Source organism: Marmota marmota, unplaced genomic scaffold (assembly GCF_001458135.2).
Source record: "Marmota marmota marmota unplaced genomic scaffold, marMar, whole genome shotgun sequence".
NCBI lineage: Eukaryota > Metazoa > Chordata > Mammalia > Rodentia > Sciuridae > Marmota > Marmota marmota.
The window spans coordinates 10,356,791-10,369,428 of record NW_026000170.1 but is presented as its reverse complement, the minus strand read 5'-3'; the positions used below and the strand labels follow the sequence as shown (position 1 = coordinate 10,369,428).

General features: G+C 34.2%; 1 protein-coding gene across 21 annotated transcripts in view; it reads right to left on the bottom strand.

The window, feature by feature from the left end:
• The window catches only part of Dnah6 (dynein axonemal heavy chain 6), a 284,182-nt gene that overhangs the window by 91,647 nt on the left and 179,897 nt on the right, over positions 1 to 12,638 (bottom strand). For all 21 annotated transcript variants that reach the window (XR_007342085.1, XR_007342086.1, XR_007342087.1 and 18 more), the window contains 2 exons: positions 1,738 to 1,969; positions 7 to 159 (listed from right to left, as the gene is read on the bottom strand). Coding sequence is in view for 18 of the 21 variants with exons in the window: in XM_015499875.2 (XP_015355361.1) it covers positions 7 to 159; positions 1,738 to 1,969 (385 nt within the window). In the remaining 3 variants the exon portion in view is untranslated. The remainder of the gene's footprint in view (positions 1 to 6; positions 160 to 1,737; positions 1,970 to 12,638) is intronic.

Sequence of the window (12,638 nt, the reverse complement as noted above, 5' to 3'; positions counted from 1 at the left end):
TCCTACTTCATCTCTGTTCCCCTCGGAAATTCCAACTTCTTTTGCTTTTGGCCTGGTGGCTGCTAACACCTGCTCCAGTTCATCCTTTTCAAATAGATTAGGCACTTCACCCGAATTCAGGATGTTATTTATATCTTCTAGGAATTCCTCCACTACAATCTGTAGAAGAAAGCAGAATGATTGTTATAATTCATTTTACAGTTACTACCTGTAAATTATAAAGCAAACATTTATTCTAAAATTCACATAAGTTAATTTTATCTTTAAGAGAAAATGGTTCTAAAAACTAGATAGAATCCTAAAATTCTAACAAGTATATTCTAATCCTAAAATTCTAGCAAGTATACTGATTCCTTTTTCCTTATTGCTTTGTTTCTTAAAAAGCATTTATATTTTACTTAATTCAAGTTAAACTATTTTAAACATTTGTTTCTCTCAATTTCTTCTCACATTTATACTTTTGCATATGTACATATGTATATACACCTGTATACACACATGTATACATGTGATTTAGTTATAGCTGTGTCTACTCTTCATTACTGTAGAACATTTGAGATTGGGGTTTTCAACAGAGTATAATATAGCTTTTGTTTGGAGTTGAGCAAGACAATATGACTTTATCTTTGGAGATTTAATACTTAGAATCTTTTTATATAACTTCCTTGATTTTTAAAAGCAATACTAAAAATTAAGAAATATTTTAATTTTTGAATAATTAGAAACTATAAATAGCAAAACTAAGAAAAATAAAATCACTCATAATCCCATGATCCAGACATTTCTAGTTGCACACATGGCATATCTGTTTATATAAAACTGAAGAGCTTATATGGTGATATAACAACACATTATAAGCATTTTCACATTAATGCTTTCACATTTATTTTCTGTTTATGTGGTGATGGAGATTGAACCCAGGGCCTCACACATGTCAAGCAAGTGTTATTTATTTATTTTCGTGGTGCTAGGGATCCAATCCAGAGCCTTTAGTATGCTAAGCTCATGGCATTTTTATTTATTTACATTTCTTTAGTTATTGGTTAGGCTGACTAGGTTTTTAGGAACTTTTAATTCACATTCTATTACATTTTTATATTTCTTCTATTTTATATTTCTTCTTTTTTGTTTGTATTTTTATACTAAGATATAAACTCATTTCATGTAGATGGTGAAAATATTTTCTCTATTGTGTGTTTGCACTCAATCCTTGTCACAATGTTTTAAAAATTACAAAGAAGTTTAAAATAGTTATACGTTAAATCTATTATATTTTCTAGAAGGCTTATTTTCCCTAAAGTTAAAACACCCAAGTATAGCATTTACTATAGAATTTAAGATCAGTTAGGTTGGCTATTTTAGATGTAAATGTAATCTTATTTTAATTTTAGAGTTAATCTGATTTTACTTACCGTCTGCTATCTTTGTCCTTTTCATCAAAGAATAGTTAAAACTTTCTCTCAACCCCACTATTATGTATAACTGTAATGTACTAATAAAAACATAAAAAACACAAAAAGTTTCTCTTTAACCTTTTATCACAATTATTTAGAGTTTACAAACAAAACTTGGAAAGATAAATAAAAATATATTATAAAAGCCTTTTATACAGTGCAGATAATCTGCTTTCAGAGACAATAATCCTTGAACTTCATCCTACAAACTATGCAAAGTATATGCTGTATTGTAACACTCATATACTTCCTGATTTTACAAGTGAGCTGTTTAAATATGTACCTGGGTGTCTGTGAAAAGAAAAACCATATTTTTGTCCTCTACACCAGCCAATTTGTACAACCTCCTCAGGTCATCATGAAAAGTATCATAGTTATATCCACGGCTAAGTTCGATCTGCAAACATTTGTAACCACATATATGAGCTGCAAGTCTTGTAAGAGACTGCTTTCCTGTGCCTCCTACTCCCACAAGCAGGGCATTGCCTCTTTCCTGACGGATCATCCGGGCAATCCTGTAGAAAGTAAAGTAGAGAAAGATTGATTACAAGATCACAGACATGGCTTCTGCTCAGAAGTACTCCCTAGTGAGGAATGCTGGTGGCCAGTAGAGCAGGATGCTACAAGAAAAGAACAGGCTACTCTTGAGGCTCACTGTTGGATGAACCATATTGTGGGGCCTTTCCGTTTATCCATATGTCCACTATTCCCTACAGACTGGTGGCTGTCTTCCCTAGACTCATGGATTTAAAATGAAGTAAAATTTCTTCTCCCTTTGTCAAAATGTAAAGGATTTTGTCAGGGATCCTGACGGATCTAGGCTGCAAATTAAATGAACCATTACATCAGTAAGCACAGTTCTACATTTAAAATGATGAGCAAGGTCTTCTTTGATTTCTTTCTTTAGGGTTCTGTAGTTTTCATTGTATAGATTTTTCATCTCTTTCATTAAGTTGGTTCCCAAGTATTTTATTTATTTATTTTTTTGAGGTTATTGTAAATGGGATAGTTTTCCTTACTTCCTTCTCAGAGGATTTGTCGCTGATATACAGAAATGATTTTGATTTATAAGGTGTTGATTTTATATCCAGCTACTTTGCTGAATTCGTTTACTAGTTTTAGAAGTTTTCTGGTGGAGTTTTTTGGGTCTTCTAAGTATAGAATCATATCAGCAAATAGTGCTAATTTGAGTTCTTCTTTTCCTATATGTATCCCTTTAATTTAATTTCTTTCATCTCTCTAATTGCTCTGGCCAGTGTTTCAAGGATTATGTTAAATAGAAGTGGTGAAAGATGGCATCCCTCTCTTGTTCCAGTTTTTAGAGGGAATGCCTTCAATTTTTCTCCATTTAGAATGATGTTGGCCTGGGGCTTAGGGTAGATAGCCTTTATGACCTTGCTCTTGGATAGGCAGAATTAAGATTATCAAAATGACCATACTACCAAAAGCACTATACAGATTTAATGCATTCCGATCAAAATCCCAATGGCATTCCTCATAGGAATAGAAAAAGCAATCATGAAATTCATCTGGAAAAATAAGAGACTCAGAATAGCTAAATCAATCCTTAGCAGGAAGAGTGAAGCAGGTGGCATCACTATACCAGATCTTAAATTATACTATAGAGCAACAGTAACAAAACAGCATGGTATTGGCACCAAATAGACTGGTAGACCAATGGTACAAAATAGAGGACACAGAAACTAACTCACAAAATTACAATTATCTTGTATTAGACAAAGGTACCAAAAACATGCATTGGAGAAAAGATAGCCTCTTCAACAAATGGTGCTGGGAAAACTAGAAATCCATATGCAACAAAATGAAATTAAACCCCTATCTCCCACCATGCACAAAACTTAACTCAAAATGGATCAAGGACTTAGGAATACAACCAGAGACCCTGTGTCTAGAAAAAAAGTAGAAGAAAAGTAGGCCCCAATCTCCATCATGTGGGATTAGGCCCCAACATCCTTAATAAGACTCCTATAGCGCAAGAATTAGAACCAAGAATCATTAAATGGGATAGATTCAAACTAAAAAGTTTCTTCCCAGCAAAAGAAACAATCTGTGAGGTGAATAGAGAGCCAACATCCTGGGAGCAAATTTTTACCCCTCACACATCAGACAGAGCACTAATCTCTAGGGTATATAAAGAACTCAAAAAGCTAAACACCAAAAAACCCCAAATAACTCAATCAATAAATGGGCCAAGGACATGAACAGACACTTCTCAGAAGGGGATATTCAATCAATCAACAAATATATGAAAAAATGTTCATCATCACTAGCAATTAGAGAAATGCAAATTAAAACCACTCTAAGATACCATCTCACTCCAGTCAGAATGGCAGTTATTATGTATACAAACAACAATAAGTGCTTGCGAGGATGTGGGGGGAAAGGTACACTCATACATTGCTGGTGGGACTACAAATTGGTGCAGCCATTATGGAAAGCAGTATGGAGATTCCTTGGAAATCTGGAAATGGAACCACCATTTGACTCAGCTATCCCTCTCCTCAGACTATACCCAAAGGACTTAAAATCAGCATACTACAGGGACACAGCCACATCAATGTTTATAGCAGCACAATTCACAATAGCTAAACTGTGGAGCCAACCTAGATGCCCTTCAGTGGATGAATGGATAAAAATATGTGGCATATACACAGTGGAATTTTACTCAGCAATAAAAGAGAATAAAATCATGGCATTTGTAGGTAAATGGATGGCGTTGGAGAAGATAATGCTAAGTGATGTTAGCCAGTCCCCACAAAAAACAAATGCCGAATGTTCTCTGATATAAAGATGCTGACTCATAGTGGGGTAAGGAGGGAGAGCATGGGAGGATTAGATGAATTCTAGATAGGGCAGAGGGGTGGGAGGGAAAGGGTGGGGGCAGGAGATTAGCAAGGGCTGTGGAATGTGATAGACATCATTATCCAAAGTACATGTATGAAGACATGAATAGGTGTGAACATACTTATATACAAACAGAGGTATAAAAAATTGTTCTATATATGTAATAAGAATTGTGATGCATTCCACTGTCATGTATTTAAAAAATAAAATCAATAAAAAATGATGAGTAAGCATAAAAATTCCTGGAGCTATGAAAAGACACCATAGTTCAGAGAGAGAAATCAATGGGAACAATTACTGCAAGATACCAATGAAAGTTTAGAAATTCATGTTAAGAATTTCAAAAAGCACTGTAATCATGATATTGTGATCTTAAGCACTTAGAAAGAAGGAGTAAATAAAAAGGGGAAATTGGAGAGATGGCAATTCTAACCACCAAACTGAAGACCCAAGTGGAAGATACATCTCACAAGAAAGGTACTGTGGAAGAGAATAGAACAAGCTTAAGGGATGCACCCAGAGCTCAGAGAACAATATTGACCTCAAAATGATGGGAGATGTACTTTTTTTGTATTACAATTCTCAATACACATATATGCCACAATTTTTCATATATCTGTTTGTATATATAAAGTATGTTGACACCAAATTCAAATCTTCATACATGTATTTTGTATAATGATGACCATCACATTCCTCCATCTTTGCTAATCCCCTTCCCCCCTCCCTTTCCCTCCCACCCCTCTTCCCTATCTAGAAACAATCTTCCTCCCATTAAAAAAAAAAGAGTACATGTATAATGGCATAATTTGGCGTGAACATACTTTATATACAGAGTTACGAAAAATTGTGCTGTGAATGGGTAATAATGAGTGTAATGCATTCCACTATTGTCATGAATTTAATAAAAAAAAAAAAAAGAAAGAAAGAAACCAGAATTAACTTCTGGACCTTCTAGTCACATGAATCAAAAGAAAAAAAAATGATGGGAGAGTGTGAGGATGGCCTTAGGCCTGAGCCTAACCAATTTCATTGTAAAAACTTTAGTTTGAAACCTGCAGTCTCACCAGGCATGCCTAACAGAGCCCTCCAGTATAGCTCTCCGACATAAACAAGTCTTTATCTTTCCCTGATAAACAGAGTGAAGCCTCTGGCAGGCTTTCCTCGCCTGATAAGAGGGAAAGGCGAGAAGATCATGGTGGAGACCACCAGACTAGATGTTTTAACCCCCAGATTGAATGATGTCACTGAGAAATCTGGTGGTAACTGATAAGGATTGAAAGGGGGGGGGGGTCAAAAAGTCTCAAAATTTAGTATAAATAACAAAGCTAATGAACAGGGATTCAGCCAGCCGAAACAAGGATGCACTCCAGCTGGAGAACCTGAAGAGTACTCCGACTGAGGTCCCATCACGTGTCACATTTGTTTCATCCTCTGTATGATCCTCACTGCTCTCAAACTCTACGCCCACATCTTGACCCTGGTGAGAGGCGCAACTTCTCCCTACGACCCTCTCCTCTACTGGCCATCACCTCTATCCCAGGAGAAGCCTGCCTTGGTTCCTGACCTGATCATTGTGGTCTGAGTGAGTGTGCATCTGCTGGACTTAAATCCTAAGGCTTGAGACTTTTTAACTTTGCATGCAGAGGGAATGTCTGTCATTAGCCTGTCATGATCAAGTGTGTTTACCATGCTTAGAATTAATCTAGAATTGTTTGCTGTGAATTGATTATATATCTATTGTAGTGCCTAGCATTAAGGATTATCTTTTTCTTGATTAAGAACCTATAGAGTGAAATTGTATTGAGTGATTTGAGTGAATAAAGCATTGAAAAGGGCAGAAGCGCGTGGACATGCTTTATTTCTCCCCCTCTACTGCATACATGGCAACTTTTCCCCTCGAGACAGAGAGAAAAATTAAAAAAAAGAAGGACAAACCTAGGAGGAAAAATGGGATCACAGAGGCTACATAATAGAAAGTACAGAAGGAGAGACAAGAAGGAACAGAACTAATGCAATGGTGACTGAAATAATAGAAAAGACTTGAGGTGAGCCCACAAATCCAATGGAGCAGAGCCACTGAAGGTCAGGAGAGGAAATCAAACAGCAGAGGTAAAACACTAAATATTTTCTAGGAAATATTTAAATATTTAAGTATACATTATATTTAACAAATAAATAGAAAACATTTATGTTATACAAATATATAACATAAATTCACATATATAAACACATCATAGGGATCTATATTTTAGATGTAAGCAAAATGTTTTTTGAACATCTATAGTAGAAATAATAGATTATCTCCAATTAAATAAATAATTTCACAAGATGACATTTTACAAGGTGATAGTTAGAGGTGAACATAAGTTACAGGGTCAGAGACTAAGTCACCTGCAAATCTTTTCCAAAAGATCCCTTGATGATATACAGAAATATAAATAAAATTTAAAAATACAAGAAGGGGAAAGAGATGTCTCTATAAAAGTGAGCAGTATGAGAGTGAAGTCTATATAGTGTTAAGCAGATAATAAAAAGGAAATGATAATGTCAATAAATTCTTTAAAAAGAATGAAAATGTAAAAGTAATTTCTTAAAAATTATAATCATCAAAAATCTCAGATTGGATCAGCAGGACTAGAAATCATGAGAGAAATGTAAAAGTAAGCTTAATTTCTTTCTTTTTTTTAATAGGAAGTCTATCTATCTATCTGGTTTTATTTATGATGCTGATAATTGCAGAAAACTAGATTAAAATATTTTATAACTATAATACTTTGTTAGTTTTAAAACTACGAATGTATAACATGGTTACTGTAACCCATGAAAGAAGAATATTGCCAACCCTTTCTGACAGGTAAGTTCCATCATAAGGGCCTGGATGTTGGTCAGTTCTCAATGTAAATAGTGTATAGCATGTGTGGTAGGTGCTTCATAAATTATTTATATTCAAGAGACCAACTTCTAGAGACTTTCAAAGCTGTCAAATAAAGAAACCAATTAGTTATAAAGCATCATCATCCTTGGTGGCAAAATAAAGGAGCACAGGGAGGATTTATTTAAAAAGTGTTCCTCCAGGAAAAAGCCCGGACTCTTAGCCATTGCTAATTACAGAATCAAGCTTTCAAATTTGACTCCATCTTTATACCCTCTCCTGCTCTTCAGGAAGGTCTACACTTTCCACACTCAGAACATCTTGATAATACTGCTTTGTCTAGAACAGGGGTCACCAAATTATGGCCTGTGGGTCAAATCCTGTCCCTGAACTGTGTGTGTTCTATGATCTAAGGGATAAGAATGATTTTCAGATTAAAAAAAAATGGTTGGGTAGTGGGGAGCAAAAGAAGTGTAACACTTCATGATTTGTGAAAGTCATGAAATCCAAATATTGGTGTCCATAAATAAAGATTTATTGAATCATAGACATGCTCATTCATTATTGTCAGTGACCTCTTAAACATTACAATGGCAGAGTTGAATAGTTGTAGCAGGGACTTGTGACCCACAGAGCCTAATATTTTCTATCTAACTCTTTGCAAGACATTTGTTGACTTTTTTACCCAGAATCTTTTGCCAGCTCCTTCCCTAGAACACAGAAGATCCATAGACACCATTTTCATTGTCATGTCTCCATTATTCACATCTAAATAGATCATCCATTTGCTAATTTCTCTTCGGCTACCCATGTAAATATAAAATTGAGGGATGAATGGATACATAATAATGTTTTTTTCCATATCACACAAGTGTTCTAAGTGGATGGAATATTGAATATTGTAAAAATCTTGCACTTTATATGTCATGCTTTTCTTGTTTAATATACATTATTACTCATAGTAATTTGATTATTTCTATCTGGGATTATTGGGGACAAATAACATGTCCATTCTGCTTCCCAGTGTTATTTTTTCTGGCAATTTACATATAAGCAGATAGAAATATCTTCCAAGTAAGCATCCTTTACTGTAGGCAAATTACATTCTATGTAATATAATATGCAAGAGATGAATCTCCTAATCTGTGGCTTATTTTTTATATTGGCTCTTTTTGGTTATACATAACATTAAGATTCATTTTGATATAATTATAAAAGCATGGAATATAATTTGTATAAATTCAGTCCCCAGTAATTCCCTTTTCCCTTCCCCAGTTCCCTTCCCTCTACTGATATTTCCACTATTTACTTAGATTTTTTTTTTTAAATTAGTGTCTTGTGAACGACGAGAGTCTCATGAATGGTGCATATTCATATATACATAGGAAAGTTAAGTCAGATTCATTTCACTGTTCTTCCCTTATCCAATCTCTCCTCATTTCCTCTCAACCCTCTTCCTCTACTCCACTGATATTTTTCTTATTTTTTATGGAATTTCTCATCCCTTTTTTAAACTTTAGTTTTGATTAGCTTCTGCATAACAGAGAAAATATTTGACCCTTGACTTTCTGTATCTAGCTTATTTCACTTAGCATGACAATCTCCAGTTCCATTCATTTACCAGCAAATGCTATAATTTCATTCTTCTTTTTGGCACAGTAATACTCCATGTGTGTAAACACCACATTTCTTTAAACATTCATCTGTTGAAGGGCACCTAGGTTGGCTCCATAGTTTGATTATTGTGATTTGTGCTACTATAAACATTGATGTGACTGCATCACTGTAATACACTGATATTAGGCCGTTTGGATATATACGGAGAGGAGGAATAGCTGGGTCATATGGTGGGTCCATTCCTAGATTTTTAAGGAATCTTCCTACTGCTTTCCAGAGTTATGGGGACTAATTTGCAGTCCCATGAACAGTGTATGAGTGTACTTTTCCCCTTCCATCCTTGCCAACACTTATATTGTTTGTATTCTTGATAATTGCTATTCCACTAAAGTGAGAAGAAATCTAAATATAGTTCTGATTTGCATTTTCTTAATTGTTAGACATTTGTTGGTCATTTATATTTCTTTTTAAGTGTCTGTTTAATTTTTTGCCCATTTATCAATTGGGTTATTTGTTATTTTTTTCATGTTTTTTGAATTCTTTATGTTTTGGATATTAATTCCCTGAGAAGCAAGTGGCAAAGATTTTCTCCCATTCTGTAGGCTCCCTCTTCACATTATTAATTGTTTCTTTTGATGTACAGAGCTTTTCAATTTTCTCCTTTGTTAGATTAATTTGTAGGTATTTTATTTTTAGATTATTGTAAAAGGTATTGTTGTTATGATTTAGATATTATGAGTCCTCCAAAAGCTTATGTGTGAAATACTACAAGTAAATTTAGAGATGAAAATGGGTTATGAGAATCTTAACCTAATCAGTGCATTAATTCCCTGATAAGGATTAACTGGGTGGTGACTGTAGGCAGGTAGGATATGGCTGGAGGAGTGGGTCCCTAGGGTGTGTCTTTGGGGTATATACTTTGTCCTTTTTGAACAGATCTCTCTCTCTCTCTCTCTCTCTCTCTCTCTCTCTCTCTCTCTCTCTCTCTCTCCTTCCTGATTGTCCACGTCCTGAGTTGCTTTTCTCTGCCTCATTCTTCTGCCATGATAGAGTTGGACATCTATGAACTACGACCTCTGAATCCATGAGCCCACAAATAAACTTTCCTCCTATATTGTTCTTGTCAAGTCTTTTTGGTCATGCATGAAAAAGATGACCAAAACAGTAATTTTCCTGATTTCTTTCTCAGCAGATTCATTATTGGAGTATAGGAATGAGACTGATTGATGTGTGTTGATCTTGTATCCTGATACTTTATTAAATTTGTTTATCAGCTCTAGAAGTCTTCTGGTGGAGTTTTTTGGTTCCTTTAAATATAGGATCATGTCATCTGTAAACAGAAATAATTTGACCTCCTTTTTTTCTATTTGTGTTCCTTCTCTTGCCTGATACTCTGGTTAGAGTTTCAAGGAATATGTTGAACAGGAGTGGTGACAGTGGACATACTTGCTTGTTTTTGGAGGAAGTGATTTTTCCCCATTCAGTATGATGTTGGCCTTAGCTTTGTCATATATAACCTTTACAGTGTTGAGGTAAGTTCCTTCTATCCCTAGTTTCTCCACTATTTTAAACATGAATGGGTGTTGTACTTTGTCAAATGCTTTTTCCTGAATCTATTGGGATAATCAAGTGATTCTTGTCTTTTAACTCTACTTATATGGTGAATTATATTGAGTGATTTCTGTATGCCAAACCAACCTTGCATCCCTGAGATGAAACCCACTTGATCATGATACACTATATTTTTAATGTGCTTTTTGTATGCAGTCTGCCAATATTTTATTAAGAATTTTTAAAAATATTTTTTAGTTGTAGATGGGCATAATACCTTTATTTTATTTATTTATTTTTATGTGGTGCTGAGGATCAAACCCACTGCCTCAAACGTGCTACTGCTCTACCATTGAGCTACAACCCCCAGCCCCTTATTAAGAATTTTTGCTACTATGTTCATCAAGGATATTGGTCTGAAGTTTTCTTTCCTTGATATCTTTGTCTGGTTTTGGTATCAGGGTGATACTGGCTTCATAGAATGAGTTTGGAAGAGTTTCCTCCTTTTCTATTTTGTGGAATAATTTGAGGAGAATTGGTATTAGTTCTCTGAAAGTTTGGTAGAACTCAGGTGAGAATCTGTCTGGTCCTGGGTTTTTCTTTGTTGGAAAGCTTTTGATGGCTGCTTTAATTTCATTACTTAATATTGATCTGTTTAAGTTTTCCATATCCTTATGGTTTAATTTGGGCAGGACATTTGTTTCTAGGAATTTGTCAATATCTTCAACATTTCCAGTTTATTAGAACACAAATTTTCAAAATAGTTTCTAATGATCCTCTGGATTTCTGTAGTGTATATGGTGATATTTAATTTTTCATCTATAATTTGTTTACTTGACTTTTCTCTCTTTGGTTTGGTTAGTTTCACTAAAGGTTTATTAATATTGTTTATCATTTCAAGAACCAACTCTTTTTTCATTGATCCTTTGTATTTTTTTTAAAATTCTGAACTTCATTGATATCAGCTCTGATTTTAATAATTCCCCGTATTTTCCTGATTTTGGCGTTAGTTTGATCTTCTTTTTCTAGGACCTTGAGGTATAATGTTAGATTATTTATTTGGATCTTTCTATTATTTTAAGGTATGAGCTCAGTGCTAAACTTTCCTCTTAGATGTGTTTTCATACTGTCCCAGAGGTTTTTATTTATTTTTATTTATCATTATTCTTATTTGTTAGAATTTTTTTTTATTTCTACTGATTTCTTCTGCTATCCATTTGTCATTCAAAAGTGTATTATCTAATCTCTAGGTGTTAGAGTAGTTTCTGTTTTATATATTGTCATTTCTAATTTCACTCCATTATGATCTGATAGGATTCAAGGTATTATCTGGTTTTTTTTCCAATATTATGGTCTATTTGATTTTTAATATTGATAAGGTTTGTTTTATATATGTAGGTGCACAATTGTTTGGGGCATAAATATTTAAAATCATTATATCTTCTTATTGAATGATTCCCTTAACTAGTATGAAGTGACCTTTTTTGTCTCTTTTGATTAATTTTGCCTTGAAGTCTACTTTGTCTGATATGAGAATAGCTTTGTCTGATAAGAGAATAGCTACTTGTTTACAGTACCATTTGAATGCTATATTTTTTTCTCATCCTTTCAACCTTCAATCTTTGGATGTCTTGTCTATAAGATGAGTCTCTTGCAAACAACATATTGTTGGGTCTTTTTTAAAATCCAATCTGAATAGCTTGTATTTTAATAAAGGGATCCATTCTACCAACCTAGTAGTATGGTGACAACTTTGGGAATATGTAATAGGTAGAGATGACCTGGTGCATTTATACTTTGAAAACACAGGAGACTTTTATCCAAGTTACCCTAGGCCAAAACACAAAACCCAAAAATGTCACCAACAAATTTAATATGCTAAATTACTAAATATTTACTAATTACTTAACAACCAATGCTTATAACATCTATTGCTAACCAGCAATAGATGTTTAAAACCTCTTACAAGTAGAAATGTATTTTCTCAGATTTCTAATTACTGATCTCTAGAAAAAAAGCAACATGTCTAGGGTGTTTTGGATGTTTTAAAATCAAATCTCCACCATTCTATGAATGGTTTTTAAATTTCTCCTTATATTATTTCAAAAACGGAGTGGTTACTTTCACAAAAGTAAGAAAGATGATAGTAAAATAATGAAGCTGGATTTGCCTGTCATCTGGTGTATTCTCTAGGAAGGCTCTCAGACCAGAGTGCTCCTGCTACTGATGGTATTGTTATTATTTGCAGACTTTGCCTGCCTAAGTGTGGGAATAAA